We start from the raw sequence: 21,144 nt of genomic DNA, 5'->3' as shown, positions 1-21,144 counted from the left end.
AGGCTCCATGCAGGGAGCCTGACGTGGGACTCAATCCCAGGTCTCCAGGATCACACCCTGGGCTGCAGGCGGTGCCAAACCGCTGCGCCACCGGGGTTGCCCAGAGCTGGGTTCTTAATAATACTTATGCATCATGTACGTTTAGAGCACTAGTTGTCTCCTCCCACTTAGTCCGAAGACATAAGGGAATCTCCTGGGACCAAATGGACAATTAATAGATGCTCATTGTCTCTCCCTATGCCCCCTTCCTCTCTGGTTGTCATTCATTTGCTGCGTCCCTGCCGTGGCCCACTGAGAAGACAGTGGTATTGAGTCCTGCTGACCATAGGGTCCCCTCCCCACCAGGCAGTCACATGGAATGAGTGTGTACTGGAGCAGCGGTGAGGGGGGCGGGCTGGGGCTGGTGTTGGGGGTGCCACCAATGGATGGGTGGATGGGTGGGAGAGAGGGCTGGCCTGGGCAGGGACAGGCCCAGGTGTGAAGAGAAGGGCCTGCTTTCATTCAGGTAGTCTCCTAGATGAATTCTTGCTGATGAGCCACCCAGTAGCGAAGGTGGGCTTCATGTAGACCTGCCCACTCTTGTACTTTGCCAGTGTTTGGAGGTAGTGACTGAGCCCAGGGTTGTGGAATCTGTGGAGCCTGCACTTGCCACCCCTGGTGAGGTAGGGGTGGAGGTTGGAACTCCACTTCGTCAATCTGCCAGGCATGGGCCCAGGGAGTCCAGTGGAACTGGGGGTGGTAGGCTCAGGGGTGAGGGCTGTGCAGGCCAGTTCTGAGTCCTGCCATCACTTTGTGGTGCCTCCTTTGGGGGAGTTCAGTAGTTTTGCACAGTTCTGTGATCATCTGGTGTCCATGTGGCTGGTTTTAGTCATAGTAAGCGTGTTCTGAAGACTTGCTTGGCTCTAGTAATTTAAAAATGCCTTCTGGTCCTGGGGGAAGTAACGTAACATATTCCTCCAAAGGTCAGAGTGACCCAGTGCAATATTCTTTTACTTGGATCATATAATTGAATAACATAATTTCAGAGCCGAATCCTAGAATCAACAAAACCGCACTAGGATCTATCTGTGGCCACGCTCTGGACTGTGTAAGGAGCATTCAAGCGGATATGCAGGGCTTGACCAGATAGACACTGGCTTTAATTTGTAACAGGAAATATTCTTCTTAATTTCACTTATCACATTGTTTGCTTTGTGATATTTAATAGGTGTGACACCATCTCCAAGGGCTAATTTTCTTCTGTTTCTAAAGTTGTCTCTTCCAATGAGAATTTTAAGGCAGCCAATGTCCGCGCTGGAAAACCAGTGAGCCAGCAGACACATTTGCCTTTTGTCCACGTTTCAGTCCGGAAGGACAGGGGTGAGCTAGACTTGGGCCTTAGTGGGGGGGTGGAGTGGGGGGGGTGCAGAGGCATGGTGTGGGGTGGCTCACTCCAAATGTCAGACTCAAGAAATGTAACATTCCTGAGAAGTGCAAACACAGTTTTGTTTTATAAGGTTAAAAATTGCCTACTACCAAGGCAAAGGTGAAAAGAAAGCTCTGACTGTCTTGCAGGTTTGGTTTTAGGTGAACATGGAAAGAGGACAACTATTTAATCATAGTACCATTTCCTGTGGGACACTAATTGGCATTTATGAATCCATTGATTTGTTATAAAGGCAATACACACCCGTCCTAGAACTGTTGAAAGCTACTAAACAGTATAAGGAGGAAAATAAAACGAACCATGATCCCTTCCTTGTTTGAACCATGATTGTGGTGATGGTTTCTTCTATTGAGTGTAGCAAAATAAATTACCAGTGGAACATTTTGATATATTTATTTTCCAGTATTTGTTTCATGCCCTCATTTACAAAATTGGAATTACAGGTTACTTTGTAATAGCTTTAAACTTAAAATATGCGTAAATCTCAGTAAATGAGGAGTAAAAGGGAATTCCATCAACCTGATAAAGGACATTGATGTAAAATCTACATGTTGATTTCTCTGCTCCCTGGGATCAGGGACATGGCGAGGACACATGCTCCCACCTTGCCTATTCAACATTGTATGGTGATCCTGGACAGTGCAATAAGGCAAGAAAAGGAAATATGAGGCATGTGGGTTGGAAAGGGAGAAGTGAAACTTCCTTTACTTGCAGGCCACATGATTGTTGATGTTAAAAACTCTATGGGCTTTACAAGGAAGCATCCAGAAGTAGTAAGTTTAGCATGGTCACAGAAGTCAATGCCAATACAAAAAGTCACTCATATGTCTAGAGCGTAAAGATGAACAGTTGGAAATAGAACTTTAAGCTGCCACTGCTGGGGCATTAAAAATACAAAACACTTAGAGATATATTTGAAAGATAATTGTGCACTGGAAATTGTAAAACATCATTTAGAGGTATTAAAGAAAGTCTGAAGAGTTGGAGAGGTATACCATGCTCATAGACAAGAGGATTTAATATTGCGAAGGTATCATTTTAATCCAAAACTGATCTAGAGATTCATTGTAATGCCAATTAAAATCCCAGAAGGCATTTTTGAAAAATAGACATTGGCAAGTTGATCCTGAAATGTACATGGAAAGGCAAAGGACCTAAAATAAAAAAAAAAAAAAAAGAATTTTGAAAAAGAAGAATTTAAAGGGCTTCTGTTATATAATTATAGGACTTACTATAAAGCTACCATGATTAAAGCATTCTGGTGTTGACATATAGACATGTAGAGCAAGGGAACAAAAGAGAGTCTATAAATAGTCTCACTCCTATTTGATTTTTGACAATGGTACTAAGAAATTTCAGCGGCAAGAGGGTAGTCTTTAGGACAAATGGTGCTGGAACAACTAGACATCCATTTGCAAAAAATAAATAAATAAATAAATAAACCTGTATCCTTTACTTCAAATCATATATAAAAATTAGGTTGGATCATAGGTGCAAATGTGAGATTTAAAACTACAAAAATAAAATAAGAAAGAAAACACTCCCTTCCTGTTATCTTGAGTTAGTCAAAAATTTCTCAGAAAGTGCACAAGAAGTATTATCCATAAAAAAATCGACACATTGGACTTGATTGAATTAAGTGCTTCTGCTCTTCAAAAGACACTGTTAGGAAAATGAGAGGGTAAGCCACAGATTGAACTAAAATGTTCGCAAAAACACACATGTAATAAACACATCTAGAAGAGATAAGGGAATGTTGTAGCTCAACAGTGAAAAGACAGATGACCCAATTTAAAGCCAAGCAGAAGAGTTGAACAGACATTTCATCAAAAAAAAAAAAAAAAAAAAAAAAAAAAGTGAATGGTGCATTTGCATATGGAAAGATGCTTCACAGCTGCAGTCATCAGGGAATTACAGATGAAGCCTACAAGCGGGTACCAGAGCACACACAAGCATTGGCGAGGATGTGGAGAAACTGTCATACATTATTGGTGGCAATGCAAGCTGGTGCAGTCACTTGGGAGGACAGTTTGGCAGGTTTTTATAAAGTCAATCATACTTCCCAGGGGGCCCAGCAATTCCACTCCTACGCATTTACCCCAGAGACATGAAAACATATGTCTGTGGAAAGACACACGTGTGAATGTTCACATGCTGCTTTATTACCCCAAACTGTGAACAACACAAGTGCCCATCAGTGGGGAGATGGCGAAGCAAACTGTGGTTGACCCATGTGGTAGAATACTTGACAGCAACAGCCAGAGTGGGCACATGAACATTGTGGGTTCAGAAGTGTTATGTTAAGTGGAAGGCACAGACACAAAAGACTATATGGGATGCGATTCTATTCATGTGGCATTTGAAAAAAGGCAAAACTATATATAAAAGAAAAGTTAGTGGTTCTTAGAGGCTGGGGGTGGAAGAAGGACATAAGGAGATTTTTTGAGGTGATAGAAATACTCTATATTGTGATGGTGGTGGATGGTTACAGGACCACACATTGGTCAGATTCTCTGGGCTGTACACTTACAAAGAATGAGTTTTTTTTTTAAAGATTTTATTTATTCATTCACGAGAGACACACACAGAGAGAGAGAGGCAGAGACACAGGCAGAGGGAGAAGCAGGCTCCATGCAGGGAGCCCGATGTGGGACTCGATCCTGGGTCTCCAGGACCACACCCTGGGCCAAAGGTGGTGCTAAACCGCTGAGCCACCCGGGATGCCCAAAGAATGAGTTTTATTTTATTTTATTTTTTAATTTTTTATGATAGGCACACAGTGAGAGAGAGAGGCAGAGACATAGGCAGAAGGAGAAGCAGGCTCCATGCACCGGGAGCCCGACTTGGGATTCGATCCCGGGTCTCCAGGATCGCGCCCTGGGCCAAAGGCAGGCGCTAAACCGCTGTGCCACCCAGGGATCCCAAAGAATGAGTTTTAAAGAATGAATTTTACTACATGCAAATTATACATCCGAAACCCTGACTTAAATTATTTTAAGTCACATGGTCACAGAAACCAGCCCTGCCCCATTCAAGAGAGCATAGATAGCATCTCTTACTGGGCACTTGTGTTAAAGAATTTGTGGCTATTATAAAACTGGACCCTTGAAAAATGTGTTTTGGTATTTTGTGTGTGTGTGTTTTTTTAAGATTTATTTATTTATTTATTTATTCATGAGAAAGAGAGAGAGAGGCAGAGACACAGGCAGAAGGAGAAGCAGGCTCCTTGCAGGGAGCCTGATGTAGGGCTCGATCCCAGATTCCAGGATCACGACCTGAGCTGAGGGCAAGCGCCCAGCTGCTGAGCCACCCAGGCATCCCTGTTGTGGTTGTTAATACAATTATGCGGGTTTTCTGAGGCTGTATTGAGCATTTTTCATAAGTGGGGGTGTATATAGAGACATGAGCAGATGTACCCTTTTACCTTCTACATGTGCTCAGCCCCTGCCCAGACAGAAGCCCCTCACTGTTTGGCTGGTATTTTTCTGGGCCTTTCTGTGCGTGCATTTACATGACATGGTTTCAAGTTACGTAGACAGCTTTTATTTATTTTAACATGAAAGGGATGGCGCTCTGTGAATGTTTTTGTGATTTGCTCTTTTCACTTAGTGATATGTTGTGGCTGTCTGCCTGGGTCAGGCCAACAAGACCAGCCCCTTCCTGTCCAGTCTCTACAGAGGATTTCAGCAGGCAGCTTGTTTATTTTACCAGCTCCCAGCTGGTGGGCTTTTACCTGGTTTCCATTCTTTGCTGCTCTAAATGACTCTGCCTTACACCTTTGCAAGCTTTCTGTAGAATTCAGCCCTAATAGAGGAGAGGGGATCAGAAGGTCAATATGTATGTGCTTCCTAAATGGGCTGCTGTGAAATTGTCCCTAAAGGGTTTTCTCCCTTACTGGATTTATCTTGAGTCCACAGAACACACATCTCATCACTTGTATGTCTGTTGGTTCTGTTCAATGGTTGGTTGGATGGTTAGTTGGTTGGTTGGTTGGGTGGTTGGTTGGTTGGTTGCTTGGGTGGTTGACTGGTTGGTTGCTTGGGTGGTTGACTGGTTGGTTGGTTGGTTGGTTGGTTGGTTAGTTAGTTCACTGTACTATGCATCTATTCTGGGCTAAGCTCTCTCCTCCCACTGTGACTATGGGTGACACCCTTCTCTCAAGGAGCTCACAGTCCAGGAGATGGTGGGTCCCTTGGGGCACCTCCTGCCAGTCCAGTGTGGAGATGGCATGGTGTGTGCAGACTGTGGTGTGGTGCTGGGGTGTCATGGTTAATGACGGTTAATGCTCTCCTTGAGCTTCATGAAGGAAATGGGTCTCTTGTGGACACGACTGTGACTTGTCATGATAACTCTTCAGGGAAGGAAGGAGCCTGATAATCTAGTGTTGTTGGTGCTACTGATTTTGGCTACCATTCAAGGCTTCCTAGGAAAGCCAGGTCCTATTATACCCCTTTTATAGCAGGGAAACTGAGGCTCAGGGTGGTGGAGCTGCTGTTGGTTTTGGGATATGCTAGCACCTGATTCCGTGGTATGTCCATTTATTTAGTTCTGAGTCTTGATATGCGGGTCATGGCCACATGCAGAAAGGCCATGCACCTTTGGTGTGCAGGGCCAGTGGGCTGGAAATGCTCAGGCCAGTGCAACTGACATTGCCTGGACTCTGGAATGTTGGGAGGGTTAGTGCAGAAATGATACAGACTTTCCACGTGTGCTCAATGCCCAGTAGACCCCAGAGGATATTGCGGCACAAATGAGGCCCCCCAGCACCCCAGTGACATTTCATGGAGCCCGTGGTGAGTCTGTTCTCGGCTGGTACAGTTTTGGCCCATGCCCGCCCTCCCTCATCCGCGAGGCACCCTGAGTGCTCCCTGGGTGCTGGGCCTGGGCGAGGCTGAGGATGCAGAGGGCCCCCTGCCAGTGTGACCCCAGCTGGCCCGATGGCAGCCAGCCCACCCTCTAGGCCTCATGGAAGCAGGTGGGGCCCTGCAGAGCCTGCGCCTGCAAACACAGCCAACCCCAGCCCGGTGGAATGTGGCGCTTGGTGCCATCCCCCACCCCTTCCCTTCAGAACAAGGAGATAAATTACCTCCGAGGAAACTAAGATTAATCATCTGGTTCCCCATCACGCCTGCAGGCTCTGCTCCTGGACCGGCTCCTGCTGGCAGCGCCTGTGTGCGCCCAGCCCTGGCCGCCTCCTCTGGCCCACACCATCTCTGCAGCGGCCCCAGGACTCCTGCCCATGCCCTGTTCCGTCAACGGCCGTCCCATGGGGTGGGGGACACATGTAAGCCCCTTTGTTTCCTTTCCATGAGGCCAGATGGAAAGCAGAGATGATGGACGAGAGGAAGAAGGTGCTAAGTGGATGCCGTGAGGAGCTGGACATGTACCCCTGCTCCTCAGGCCAGCAAGAAGATTGCCCTTCAGTTGTGACATTTGCTGTCACTCCTAGGGTGCTCGAGTCCTAGTCTGGTCTGGAGCACCCATAGTCTTTGGCATAATGGGAGCCCAGCCTTCTCCGTGAGGCCTAGCTGCGCTCTGACATCCCCGTCCTGCCCTGCTTGTGGGGGGATTACCCCCTCGTGTGGCCCCAGGCAAGCCTTGGGGCGGCTTCTGTGTGCTCCCATAGGATGTCTGCCTTCCTGTCCGCTCCTCCTGCAGGCCTTCTTCCCAGTGATGTGTGTGTTGAGGCTTCTCTTCTCGTCTGGAGGGTCGGCAGGCTGGGCCACATGTGAGCGCCCTCGGCCTGGGTGCTGGCATGTACATGTGTTTGGGCCCCGTGAGGGCACCTGGCCAGCCAATGGCCACAGCGTGGGGTGATGTGGAGGTGCCAGAGTCCAGACCCTTGGGTCAGCCCCAACTAGGGGTGTAAGATGAGGGTCATAGCCTAAGGAGTGAGTTTCAGACTAGTCCCACCCCTCCTGGGGCTGACCAGCAGGATGACCCCCCCCCCCACACGCAGTTCCCCCTTTAGGAACATTGTGTTCCTAAATAGGGTGGTGTGGGTGTACAGTGGGCACCTGGGGCCTTGGCTGCCCTCTCCCTGGGTCATGGGGCCACACGGCGGGCACCCGGGGCCTCAGCTGCCCTCTCCCTGGGTCATGGGGGCACACGGTGGGCACCCAGGGCTGTAGCTGCCCCCCAGGCTAGAGTATGGGGGTGCATAGCGGGTGCCCGGGGCCTCAGCTGTCCCCAGCCCCTGCCAGGCTCACAGTGCTTGCAGCCCCAGGGTGTCACCTGTTGGGAGGCCCTTGGAGGAGAGGTAGTAGCTGGTGCCAGCTCCGTGACACTGCACCTGCCTCTCCACCTGCTGCTCTCCTGTGCTCTCTGGAGTCTGTGTGCATCTTGGCTGCTATCACTCCTCACTGATTCCCCATTTCCTGGGCATTGCTGGGCAGCTGGGTGGCCGGCAATGACAGCCCAAGTGATCTGACCGGACTCACACCCCTCCAGGGCGACAGGTGCAGCGTGAACGGGATGCTACAGGCATTTGCTGGGAGGAAAAGGCTGGCTAGGCCGCTGTGATGGAGCTCACAGGCCTGGGGCTTCTCCCAAGGCTGAGCTGTGGCCTGGGGGGCTTCTGGGCCCCAGGAGGATGGAGCAGAGATAGAGTTTCCTGGCAGCAGGGGTGGGTGGGGCATGTGGGCTGAGGGCATCCTGCATCTGGCCCTGACCCCCAGTGGCTCTGTGATGGCCTCCAGGTCACCTCTGCTCCCTGCTGTCTGGAAGACCTTCTTAGCTCATCCTTCCCTCGCCTTGACAACCCTTCACCCTCAGAATGCTGCCATGAAGGCTCAGTGAGGGGCAGGATTGGGCCATCCTCCTCGCCGCCTGAGAGGCTCTTGTGGTTGCTCAGGGAAGGAGTATGGTCCTGCCCTCCTCCCCACACTCTATGGGGGTGGTTGTAGGGGGCAGGGGAGGTGCTTGGTGTTGTCCAGCAGTTCCCGCTCAGGCTGGTGCCGCCCATGCCATGGGGCCATGCATGCCCCAGGCCCACGCCCACTACCATCCCAGGGCAGGCCACCCTCGCAGTATCCCTTCCCTTTCACAGATGGTGACAGGGAGCCCCTGGGTTGGAACCCACTTTCTCCAGGGCCACAGGGCTTGTGACTGGGGGAGATGGAACCAGAGCCACATCCACCAACCCTTTGGAGGCCCCTGGGGAGGCGGCATCAGGTAGGCCTATGCTGGCCATCCAGTCCGGGAGATAGATGCTGCGCCAACGATTTGCACAAATAATCACACACAACGAAGCTGCCTCCTTCAGTGAAAACATCCCCCAGAAAGCCCTGAGCTCCTCCTTAGAAACTGAGAAACAGGCCTGAAGCAGTGGACGAGCCTGGTGATGTTGAGCATCGCAGGGAAGGCTGAAGGGGTCCTGGCTGGAGGGGTGGGGCCGGCAAGTCCCTGCCAGTTGCGGTCTCCATGTCATGCAGGCCCTTGTGTGAGGCATGCAGGGTGAACAGAGCCAGGCTTGAATCCAGCCCCATTGAGCTGCAAAACTGCCTGCGGGGAGGCCAGGGGTTCTGAGGCCACGTGGGGGGCAGGTCCCTGGGGGTTTGAGCATGGTGGTCATGCCGTGCACTGCGCAAGCCCAGGACTGTGTTCTCAGGGACTGTAATGGAGTCATCCTTGCAATGCTGTGGCCTTGGTGGGGTGGCGGCCGGTGAGAGCCAGGCTCCCTGGGCGGGACCCTGACGTTGGCAGAGGAGCTCATTCTCAGTGATGGGAGCCACTGAAGGGTGGGTGTTCAGGGACCTGTCTTCCCAGTGTGGCAGCAAGCCCCACTTGCCCTGAGGTGATGGGCCAGGGCTCTGTCTCTGCCCCCCACAGCCTGGGCGTAGGGAGGGGAGCCTTGGGAGATGGCCTGTTCCAGGCCTGTGGTGCATTTGCTACCCACTGCCCTTTTGCTTTGTTCCCATAGTTTGGTCACTGAAGAGGAATGTCAGTTCCAGCCTCCGGAGGCTTGTTTTTTCAACCTGCTGTGCTGGCCTCCTTGATGGGGCCATGGAGGGCTGGTGGGGGTGCCTCAGCCCTGGGGCGGGGCGGGGGTGCTCTGCCCACCCTGCTTGCTGCCCTCCTTCCCCCCTCCCCACCTCCACCCCCCGAAGCAGAGGGGGGACCTGATGAGGTCAGAATGAGAGTAGGTGTGCCAGGTGTGCTCCTGCAGGCTGCGGGGGGGGGGGGGGCATTCCCCCCGACTCCAGGCAGGGGCCACCCCGGGTGGCAATGGCTTTGAGCCTCTGCCGGGCGCCGGGGCAGTAGGGGGCCCTCCTGAGTTCTGCAGCCCAGGAGAGCCGATGGACGTGGCACAGGAGCTCGATGTTACCTCCACTAGTGGAAGGACGCATCTCCAGGAGCTGTGAGGTCCCCACACGCGCTGTGCTTCAGGGACCCCGACGTGTGTCACCGACGTGTGTCACCCCAAGTGGCAGCCGGTTCAGGACCAGCATGGATCAGAAGCTGAGGATGGCCCTGTCACAGCCCCAGCTGGCCAGTCCCCTTCTCCACACATACTCACTTTCAAAATAAAGGGCCCTGCCCCAGGGTATCTGTGATCCTTCTAGCTATGACATTAGACAGTTCTGAGGGTTCTGAAGGCATAAACCGTGGTGGTCATTTTGAGAACTCTTGTATTTTCCTTTGGTGATGATGTGGACTCCGAAGCATGCAGAACCCCCTCCCTGGGCACATTCTGTCAGGGGCACCCAGCAGCCTGTAGGCACTGGGCAGGAGTAGGCCCTGGTCTCTGTCAAGAGATTGGTGTTGGAAATGTGGGCAATGGCCTTGGAGGGAGAGCCATGGAGTTCTGGGGCTGGGGAGGCCTGGGGGCCCCAGCACAGGGACCGAGCCCCACTGGGTGCCGAGGATGCAGGCTGCGTGCCTCACACCTCCCGGCAGCCCTGCCTGGGGCCTGTGGTCTTGAGTGTTTGTGCACGTGTCAGGAGGCCACAGCCTTCCTTCACCTGTGAAGGCCGGTGTGCAGACAGGGGCTGTGCAGCTGACCCTGGGGCAGAGACCAGCTCACACCAGCACCTGTGCCCAGAGATCCCCGAGCCCGGGGGCTGACGGAGCCCGTCCCTGTGGGGGATGCTGCTGATGGTCACCTGATGAGATAAAGGTGCTGTGGTGCCCCCACCCATCCTGCCTGGGCCTGGGCTCTGGTGGAAGCCTGCGACCTGAGAAGGGACCCAGGGCCCTGGGGGTCTGGCAGGTGGATGGGAAGACATTGGCAAGGACACCCTGATGGGAGAGTAGTGGTGGGCATGGCTCTGACTTGGGGGCCCCGGGACTCGGGGAACGGAGGTAAAGGTCCCCTCCCAGGGGGGTTCCGGTCATGAGTGGAATCCAAGGGCACGTTATGGTTCCAGGCCTGGAGAGTAGGTTCTGATAACCCCACTCTCCTCCCTGAGCCCCGGAGGCGACAGTTAGCCCTCGCGCCATCTGGCCGTGGACGGACAGAGCCAGGGCCTCACAGGAAGTCTTTGCCAATAGCAAGTGTTTGAGAAAAGCAAATAAATAAATAATAAATAAATAAATAAATAAATAAATAAATAAATAAATAGGAGAGGACTTTGAGCCCAAGGCCGGCTAGCGCAGGCAGCCCTGGTGTGCAAGGTGGGGCTGTGTCCCGCCCTCTCGAGGCTCGCTGGCTGGGTGACCATGTGACCCACTGGCAGTTGGACCCTGAGTGTCCTGGGCATGCTCAGCTCATCCTCGGTGGCTGCTTTGGTGTCTCGTGTCCTGCAGCTGTGAAACAAGGGGTGTGGAGTGCCGCCATTCCCGATCCACAGGGGCCCCAGGTAGCTGACTTTCCCAGTGACTGTGCAAAGTGCTTCTGGGGGTGGCGGAGGTCACCCTGGTGTCGCTGGTGGACACGTCGCCCCTGGCCGTGGAAACGTTTGGCTCCTTAGCCCACCACTTGTAAGATTTGTCTCTGGCGCCTCTGCATCCTGGTCGGGGCCGCTCACTCCTGCACGGGCTCATCGGGAGACCCCTTGGTGGGTCCCTGCTATGCTTCTGTATTTGGGGGTCACTGCTGTGGCTCCTACGTTTCTTTCCTGGGTCCTGGTGCTGCCTTGTGGGGACTTGGCACCTGGAGCTCAGCCACCTCAGTGCTAGGACCCTGTGTGTCCCTGAGCCTCACTGCCGGGGGGGTCTGGGAAGTGCGGTTTTCAGCTCCCCAGGCTCCGCAAGGTGGGAAGGCACGGGAGCCTGAGTGGGACCAGGGTGCCTGCTGCTCCCAGAATGCGGTGGCCCGGGTGTGGTGAGCATGGCGTGGTCTCATCCTGGTGGCCTGCTTTGCACACTTGGGTCAGGTGTGGGGGCTGCATGGCTGGTTCCCTCTCTGTCTCCACCGGCGGCTGGGACATGCAGGGGTGCTGCCCACCTGGCTGTCATGGAGGGAAGAGGAGGGAAAGCTTGCTGCTTTTCCAGGGAATGTGCCAGGGCAGTCTTTGTTGCCAGGGATCCTCTCACCAGCCTTGGCAACCTCCTCCCTGGTGGGGTAACCTCAAGACCTCCTCCCTGGTGGGGTGACATGGGGCTCAAACCCAGGAGCACCTGTCCCCCAAACCAGTGCTACTCCCAGCACCATCCTCATCCTGACAGAGGCTCCAAGGGCCTTGGTTTCTCAAGAAACCTCCTTTTGAAGGGGAGGCTCCTATGTCAGTGGGAAGGAGAGTCCACGGAAGTCCTGTCCTGCCAGATGCCTCCCAGGCCCTTCCCATACCTTCCATAAAACTTGAAGATTTTTTTTAGCTCTGGCACAGGGAGCCCCTGGCCAGCAGGAGGGGTAGCGTTTTCAACTTGTTTAGCAGAGGCCTGTAAACAGTTCCTGAGGCTTCTGGAAAACAGTTCTCTCCCATCAGCAATTGAGAAAACAGGTTTGCAGGCTGCCCATCTGGGAAGAGCATCACCAGCTAGTGGGACGGGAGCCCAAGAAACCCCAGCCGCGATCTGTGATCTCTCCCCTTGGCTGCTGCCTGTCTTGGAACTGAGTCTCAGAGATGAGCCAGAGCTTGGTGCCGTGTCGCTGTGGCAGGTGAGCCAGCGGCTGGCATGGCCCATCTCTTCCCACGGGCCGCGTCCAGGCCTGGGCTCTGCTGGGATCTGCATGGATGTCGAGTGGACAGGCACACTGTGAGGGCTGTGGGGAGCCTGTGGGCTGGGGGCAGGGGTCACCAGTGCCACACCAATGCTGTGGGGGGAGCTGACTATGCGGTGTGAGCTCTGGGCCCTGGGTAGGAGCTCAGAGCCACCCAGGAAAATCACAGAGGCCACAAGAAGCAGTGATTCTATCCATGAGTAGAGGTCCTGGGTCCCCACGCTGTCCCCTCCTTAAGGGTTCCCTCCCATCCTCATGTTCCCTCGGTTGCAGTGACAGGTCTGCAGCCAAGCTGAGCTGTGGAAGTGACTCTGCTGGGGGCAGAGCTCTGGGATCTGGGTGCCCTGGTGCCTTGCAGGGAACCGTGGGTGGGGGTGCATTTCGTGGTGAAGGAAAGCATCCCCATGTTCTTGGAGCCAGACCCAGGAGGCTGTCCCGCCCATCCCAGCGCGTCACCGTGTGGCATTGGCACCTGCCAGGGCACCATCCACTGCCCTGAACGCCATGGCCCCTTGCGGGCATGGGGTCTCTGTCAGGGCCTTGCTGGACAAGCAGTGGGGGTGCACAGGTTCGGGGTCCCCACATGCCCCACTCTCTGCCCCCGATGGTTATGCTGAGCTCCAGGTGCAGCAGCTGGCTGCAGGATTCCCGGGACCGGCAAAGGGGAAACCGACACTGTGGCGGGAGGGGTTGTTTCTCACCTCAAATCCTCCACCCATGTTAGACAAGCAAGGCTTTCCTCTTGAGCGAGTCTCAGGCATGTAGTCACCCCTCTGGGGAGGAAGGAGGGTGAGCCAGTGAGCTGGAGAGCCTGTGCCAGTCTCGTGGTCGCCCCCCGCACTGGGTGCTGATTTTATAGTAGCAGGTGTTGAGTCTAAGCCAAGCTGACCTAAATGTAGGGAGGAACGTGCTGGCTAACGTAGAGGTTCGTTCTTCAGGCACGGCTTGATCCAGGGGTGCGAGCTCTGTGGCAGGAACCTGTCTCTCTCTCTCCCAGGAGAGGGCCGCCTGCAGCTCCCCATTCATAGTCCATGTGCGGGACCAGCAGAGCAGAGAGGATTGCTCTTTCCTGGAGGAAGAGGCCCAGGATGGAGCCCTGTGGGGCCTGGGCCACTTACAGGCTACCCGGGCACCAACCACCTGGGATGGGAGGTGCTGTGCCCTGATTTGCCCCGTGGAGCTGGAGCTCACATACCCAGTGGTGGGGGCGGGGCCAGTCATCAGCCCCACCCACATCCCCCCGCAGACAGGTGGGTGCTGGCCTCTGGGCTCCCCATAACCCCAGGGCAGTACCTGCTGCTCACAGGGCCTGTCACTCCAACTCCCCAGTTGGGGTTTATTTTCTCTGCTGGAATGACTGGGGCTTCTTGTCTGTAGTAATGGGAGCTGAGCTTTTCCCCATGAAATGGCCTTTGTTTAGGGCAGGTGTGTGGATCCCAGGCCTGTAGTCCTCAGAGCCTGGAGGTCCCCGCTCTCCCCACTGTGAAGGAGGGAGCCAGGGGCACGGGGAGGCTGTCTTGTCTCTTGCTGAAGGAAGTGCCCTGGCTGCCATTGGAATGCCCTTGGGAGCTGCTGCCCTGCCCCCCATGGAGGGTTTGGAACTTTCTGGAAGGGATGCAGGGACCTGCTCCTCCCATGTCCTTGGTTCTGCACTGTCTTGCTTGTAAGCATAGGTCTTCTAGGGGAAGTGGAAACTGGCTCCTTGCTATAAACAGTTACGGGAAAAATCACCTTTTAATTGGATAATGATGGGGGGTAGCATGGGCTCTGTGGGCTCTGTGTCCTAGTCACACAGGATGCGCTGACCCCGGGACCCATACAGCAGAACCCACGAGCCATCAGTGCCCCTGCTCCAGAAGACCTTCTTCCAGGGTCGCTCCCATCAGCAGTGGGGTCCTCGCGGCTTGCGTTCGGGGCGGCTTTCCCACAACCGGGCCAGGGGAGGGTGACTGGGAGCAGGAGTTGGACAGCACCGGCCAGCGGAGGATGCAGAGTGGAGGGGCCGTATCTGCAAAGTTGGGGTGGGGGCGGCTGTGGGCTGTTGCCAGTAGGGGTCTCCTCCTGGTGTGTGGCTGTGGCGGGAGCTGGGCCGGAGTGCGGTTCTGGGGACCCCAATGTGTGCCGCCCCATGCCCCCGAGCGCCTGACCCCTCGATTGGTCCTGAGCTGGTTCCCATTCTCCTAATCTGTCCGGGTGCTCCTGGGTGGGTGGCAGGTGCCATGTGGTGCTCCTCACCTCACCCATAGCTAACCCCAGACCTCCCTTTGCCATTTCAGCTCAGCCAGCGGATCTCCTGAAGGTCCTAGATTTTCACAACTTGCCTGATGGAATAACAAAGACAACAGGTTTTTGTGCTACGCGGAGATCTTCGAAAGGCCCAGACGTCGCTTACAGAGTCACGAAAGATGCCCAGCTCAGCGCGCCCACCAAGCAGTTGTATCCTGGTAAGAGACGTGTGTGTGTGTTCAGGCAGGTGGGTGGTGGGTGGTGGGGACAGGTGTGCATGTTCTGTTGGAGGCAATGGCTCCACCTCCCACCTCCAGCCCAGGCGCAGAGCTGGAAGACTGTGTGGTGGGAGAGGCACGTGTGGCTTTGCTGGAAGCCCTTCTAAGAAGGCTGGTTTGGTGTCATTCTAGTGAAAACGGCCCAGTGGATATCACCCCGCCCCCCCCACCCTGGAGGTGGGCATGTGGGGCCTCATCTATTCCCCTGGCTTTTCCCAGGCAGGTGTATCTCCAGCTGTAGACAGGCTGCCAGGACTCCAAATGCAAAAAGGTGATGCATGGTTCTGCTGTGACGAGGTTGAGAGAGACCCGGGGTCATGGGAAAGGAAGCGCTCCCACACAGAAGCTTAATTGGGGCAGTGACATTAAGAGACACATGAATCACACGTTGGGGCTCCCAGCAAGAGGGTGCAAGCTTTTAATGAGAAGCAACTGCCAAGGGCCAGATCTCTGCTTTTAATTACGTGCCTGGAGTGGGGGGCAATGTTGGCTGCTAAGATGCAGTGCCTGGTTGTCCCCGTTGACCGGCTGTGGACGCTCTGTGACACCCCCTCCCCATACCCCGACCCCCTCAGGGCTTATCTGGATGTGAGTAATAGCCAATGATTGATCACCTCTCGCCTCTGCCTTAAATGAGCTTGTTCTGGTTTAGATCAGAAAGGGAGCAGGGGACCAGGCAGGTATGCTCACCTTCGGAGATGTTCTGTAATTAGTGGAAGACCTGGCTGTGACCCCGACCTGTGACCCCGACGTTGGGCGGTAGCGGTGTCTCTGTGCTCCCACATCCCCATGGGGTCCCCAAGGACACACTCTTTCGGGGCAGTTTATTTGCTTCCGGTGCCCCTTGCACTCAGCCAGGCTTTATTTAATTTTTTGAAAGATTTCATTTATTTATTCGAGAGAGAGAGTGTGAGATTGAGCAGAGGAGGGGGAGAGGGAGAGGGAGAGGGAGAAGCAGACTCCCTGTGGACTCAATCTCAGGACCCCGGATCAGGACCCGAGCGGAAGGCCGATGCTTCACCCCCTGAGCCGCCCAGGTACCCATCAGCTTGCTTTTAGTCCATGGGGCCCTTAGGAGTCTGTTTCCGAGAGATGCTGGGTTGGCCCTTTCCAAGAAGGTCACTGGGGGGTACCCTCATTTGGGTAGATGAGGTCAGTGGGGGGCACAGGTCGCCTCCGGACCTCCCAGGAGTGTACTTCTGCATGCCCAGCCGCCCTGGGCTGCAGACAAGGTCACTCCCCGCAGATCGCCTCCATTCCCCACGTCCCCAGAACACTTCCTCCCCTTTGGGGCTGAGCCTATGTTCCAGAATCATCCGCCAGGTGCCTGCTCTCATTTCTGCCTGGAAGCTGCCCATGTCCTGCCCCTCATTCCCCATCCCAGAGAGAGGGCATCGCAGAGAAGGGCTCCGGGGGACGGCTGCTTATCTCGAGGCAAGAAATTGCATGATCTCAGGAGTTAGACTCATCACTGGGGATCTAGTCCGGATCCCTCAGCAGGCAGACAGGATGTAGGTTTGAAGCCTTCGTTCTCCTTGAGCTCTCAAATCAGTGACTCAATTAGACACTGAGCGTGTAAACGCACTGGCAGGGTCTTCTGGTCACAATTAGCGTGTGGAGCCGAACGGGTCCCGGCACAGCCAGTGCCTCGTCCAAGCCACATAAAGCTGGAGGTCACCGCGGGCTGATCTGACTAGGAGTTTCTACAGGGTCCCCTCTCCAAACCCCACAGTGAGTCCTCAAAAGCTGCCAGGGGTGTGCCTCCAGGTCAGGGTGGTATGATGTGGCCTCAGGTGTGAGGAGGCACACAGCTTCTGTCCCTTCTCTCTGGGAGCCTCTGAGGGATCCGGATGCCTGTCGGCCTCCTCACTGTGGGGCCCGTCTCCCGGGGCCAGGGTGGCGTGGCTGCACCTTAGCAGCCTGTGTCTCCTGGAAGGGTTGCGTGGTCAGGTGGCCACTCACTGCAAGGCCGGGGCACGATGACCTGAGTTGGGCATGAACGTCTCTGAACGACTCTTTGAGCAAAGGGAAGTCCACGTCCAGGTGACTGTGGCCATGACAGGAAGACCTCAGAGTTGTCCAGTTGTTCTGGAGACACGGGGACCCCCTTCACAGGCTCACACAGGAGTGCTCGGCGGCCAGGGCCAAGCAGCTCTTTGGGAGCCTTTGTGGGGCTTGCCCTACCTCCAGAGGGGTGCAGGTGGGCAGCTCAGTGCTGCCAGATGGAGACATGTGTCCTCCCTGATTCCAAGACAGCTTCCTCATCTTGCTTACAGCCAGTGGGCAGGTCCTGAGGTCAGCGGGACCCTGGAGCTCCCGTGCACCCATGGACCTTTCCAAACAGTTGGCACTGGTGGCCCATAAGGATTAAGGCAGAGCCCAGAACTGTGATGCTTTGTGGGGAGAGCATGGCACTGCTTGCCTGGGGGTCCCCTGGCCTTGCCACCCTCTGCCCAGGGGCAGGGGACATGGTGTCAAGGGAAGATGGGCCTGATACCCTAGGAGATGCCATCATGGGCCCTCGAGAATGCAGGAAGCCATGTGTCCCATCAGGGCCGCCCCAATTTCCTGGATGGGCATCTGCCCTGGGGCCCAGTACCGGGTGCTCCTGCAGCCATGGAACCGGCATGGCCACATCCTTGCTGCCCCCTCTGAAGACTCCAGAACATGGCAGGCTTCCCCATGATCACAGGCTTCCTCTGTGATCTCCTCTGTTCTCGTGCTTCAGATTGGGGTCCTCTCTCCATTTTGTCCTCTACCTGGCAACCTCATGGCCACAGAAATGCCCTTCATGTTCAGGACCTGAAGCAGGGGTGGGATGTGACCACAACCCCCGCCCCCGCCGCCACATCCTTAGGCCTTTGCCCCAGAACTTCCCTGCAGGTGGGCCTGGGCTCCCACATCAGCTCCTGTCCAGTAGAACGTCCCATCCAGGAGCTGCTGGCTTATGGGACTCGGTTTAACAGTTGCTTTTATTAAGCTCCTACTATATACCCAAACTGCCCCAGTGCCCTTGAGCCTCAGCACAGTGAGAAGGAAACGACCTCAGGAAGCAATTGGGCCTCTGCCTGAACCTGCCTCTCTCCTCTATGACTTTGAGAAATCAAGTAGGAAGAGTGGGACCCAGACACAGTTCCCCTGATGGCCCAGACGGTGTGGGTCAGCATCCGGCTCACGTCATGCCTGGCCTAGGCCATCTCTGGAGTGACAATTCAGCCACTGTTGTTTTGCTAGCAGGGAGATTTGTGTCAGACATAATGTACTCCCTCAGGCGCTCTGAGCTGAGATCTACCCCCAGGGATGTGTGAACCCTGGGTCGTGGCATCCTCATGAGCTGGAGAGAGTGGGCCGTGGCCGTCCCCAGGCCGTGCTCCGTGCCAGGAAGGGGGCACCCCCTGTCTCTGCCCTTCTCTGTATTTAAGACGGGATGACAGCTGTAGGGGTCTGAGCTGGGGATGGGGCAGGTGACCCTAGAGATGAGCGCTGCCCTTGATGTGAGCAGTGGCCTCCCCAGGGCCTCAGGTTGACACCCCCCGCCGGGCCCTTTGGTGCCCTTTCACCCCCAGGGACCCAGTAGGGTCCCGAGGTCCTGCCCTGGCCTTGCTGCAGAGTCTCCCCTTTGGTGGTTCTGCTGGTGGCTTCTCTGACTCCCGTACATCCCCCATTTGGAGGATGGTGCAGAGCTGGTGGCTGTGACTGCTGATCTCTGCACACCTCTTCCCAAAGGCTTCCTGTCTGTATGGAAGGGTGGCCTGGGTGGCTCCTCAGGGAAACCAGCCTGTCCCAGTGGAGGGAGAGGCCAGGGCACCCCACGTGACAGATGGACAGATGCAGCCTGAGCCCCGGGCAGGGGGCCCTGGGCCTCTCCCTGAGGGTGTCTGAGCTGGGGCTTTGGGGCCTGTGGGGCTGACTTTTCAGCGGCCTTCTTTCTCCCCCTTGGGACCTCACAGGAGTCCCTGAGCTGGCCTTGGAGGGCCAGTCGGTCTCCCTGTAGGGGGCAGCTGTGGCCTCTCTTGCCCTTGGCTCGCCCTGGCAGCCCTCCCCACTCTGGGTCCTGCAGAGGTCACAGAGGTCACACTGCCCCCTACCCCCACCCCCAGGGGAGCCTTAGGACGCCCTGGGCCTGGTGCCTGGGGACCCCCTGGTCCCCAGCATGTGCCCCTCCAGTGAGCAGCAGCCGAGGCCAGCTGCCTGGCCACATGGCACTTCCATCAGCAGAGGGCGCCCACGGATAGCGTCCCTGCTGGAAGCTGCAGGGACCCCAGCTCTGTTGCCCCCCGGGCCTCTGCCTGGCTGCTTGACCTTGTGAACAGTGGGTCTGATAACAGGGTCACCCCTTCCCCAGGCCCATTAGCCCGGTTCACAGCCCCTCTAGAGTGAGGGTGCTCGTGCCGACGCCTCTCCGGGCGCTGCTCCTCCGGGCAGGTTTGCAGAGTGTCTCCAGGTGGTGGCTCCCCTGTGGAAGGAGGGACTGGCCACGCTCTCCGCCCCGCCCCCCCTCGCCACCCGGGGCCTGGGCAGAGCTGCTGTCCTCGCCAGGGGGATGGATGGGTGGGGGATAGGCTGGGATTTCCCGTGGTGGTGGCCGAGGCGGCGCGGCCGTGTGGGCAGGTCTGGGGTATGCACTCGGCGGGCTGGCCCGGGTCTGGCAGTTCATGACTTTGTGTTGTTTCTGTCTTGAGTTGTAAGGAGCATTGCCTGCCATTAACATACGGAGTTTGTCTTTTTTTTCTTCCTTTTTAAATTTCCTTTTGATTTTTTCCTACTTTAAAAAAAAATTTATTTGAGAGAGAGAGCACTAGCCAGGGGAAGGGGGCAGAGGGAGAAGGAGAAGCAGGGAGCCCCATGCAGGACTCGACCCCAGGACCCTGGGATCATGACCTGAGCTGAAGACAGATGCTTCACTGACTGAGCACCCCCAGTCATCCTTCTTTCTACTTTTCTTCTGTTTTGTGTATCAGCCAGGAAATGTGGTCCCTGCCTCGGACCTTCCCTCCCTCTACTCTCTCTCCCGCTATTGAGCTATAGGAACTGAGGAGTTGACACTCAGGGCTCACTGCTGGAAGGACCACTCAGGTTTGCACTTAAACTGTGCCTCCAAGAGGGTAGGCTTGGTCATGTGGTGCTAGGGAAGGGCTGCAGGAACAGTTTAATTAGGGGCAGGTGTGCAGTAGCAGATGGCTGTGCACCACCATATGTACCACAAGTTGCCAGGTCCCCGAGCTGGTTTGTCTGTGGAGCTGTGGCTGGGTGTAGTTAGAGCTTCCCGACTGACTTCTTATCTCTGTCTACCGTTACAGCGTCTTCATTTCCGGAGGATTTCTCCATTCTAACCACTGTGAAAGCCAAGAAAGGCAGCCAGGCCTTCCTGGTCTCCATCTACAACGAGCAGGGCATTCAGCAGATTGGCCTGGAAATGGGCCGCTCTCCGGTCTTCCTCTATGAGGACCACACAGGGAAACCAGGCCCAGAGGATTACCCCCTCTTCAGGGGCATCAACCTGTCGGATGGCAAGTAAGTGGGCACTGCTCAGTGACCCAGTCCTCTAGCTCCTGGGGTTCTGGGCAGGCCAACTGAAGCCTGCTGGCAGGTGAGGGACCTTATGGCAGGATGTGCTTTATGAAAAGCAGGATGGTGCCACCATGTCCATAGGCGGGCACCAAGCAGAGATGGGACTGGGCTCAAGTTCGGGGGGCCAGGGTCCTGGTCTTAGGACATGCTCCCTGCCTTTCTTCTCCCTGGGCCTCTGCTTCCCCTTCAAGTGCATTGAAGTATCTCAAATGCTAGACTCCTAGTCTCACAAGCGACATAAAAGATTGTGCAGTTGTATCCCACTCCTTCTAGGGTATGGACCCATTGGATGTGTGGGCAAATGATTAAAAAAAAAAAAAAGAAAAAGAAAAGTCTTTCCAGAATTTCTTTGTTGGGGATCTACCTAAATGCTGGGAGTATGAATGTCAGCTCTTTCATGGCTGACATATCTGAGGCCATGTGCGTGATCCTGGAAGCCCCTCAAGAGGTGGTTCCTTCCATCCATCCTTTCATCCATCCATCCATCCATTCATCCTTCTATCCATCCATCCATCCATCCTGCCATCCATCATCCAACC

The 21,144-nt window shown here is 55.3% G+C and overlaps 1 protein-coding gene across 2 annotated transcripts in view; it reads left to right on the top strand.

Annotated features, from left to right (window-relative positions):
* The window catches only part of COL5A1 (collagen type V alpha 1 chain), a 150,506-nt gene that overhangs the window by 20,827 nt on the left and 108,535 nt on the right, over positions 1–21,144 (top strand). For both annotated transcript variants that reach the window (XM_077851271.1, XM_077851270.1), the window contains exons 2-3: positions 14,807–14,974; positions 20,335–20,548. In XM_077851271.1, the coding sequence (XP_077707397.1) occupies positions 14,807–14,974; positions 20,335–20,548 (382 nt within the window). The remainder of the gene's footprint in view (positions 1–14,806; positions 14,975–20,334; positions 20,549–21,144) is intronic.

This window comes from Canis aureus, chromosome 16 (assembly GCF_053574225.1).
Source record: "Canis aureus isolate CA01 chromosome 16, VMU_Caureus_v.1.0, whole genome shotgun sequence".
Classification (NCBI taxonomy): Eukaryota; Metazoa; Chordata; class Mammalia; order Carnivora; family Canidae; genus Canis; species Canis aureus.
The sequence above is the reverse complement of the archived record's forward strand: the minus strand, read 5'-3'. Positions and strand labels throughout refer to the sequence as shown.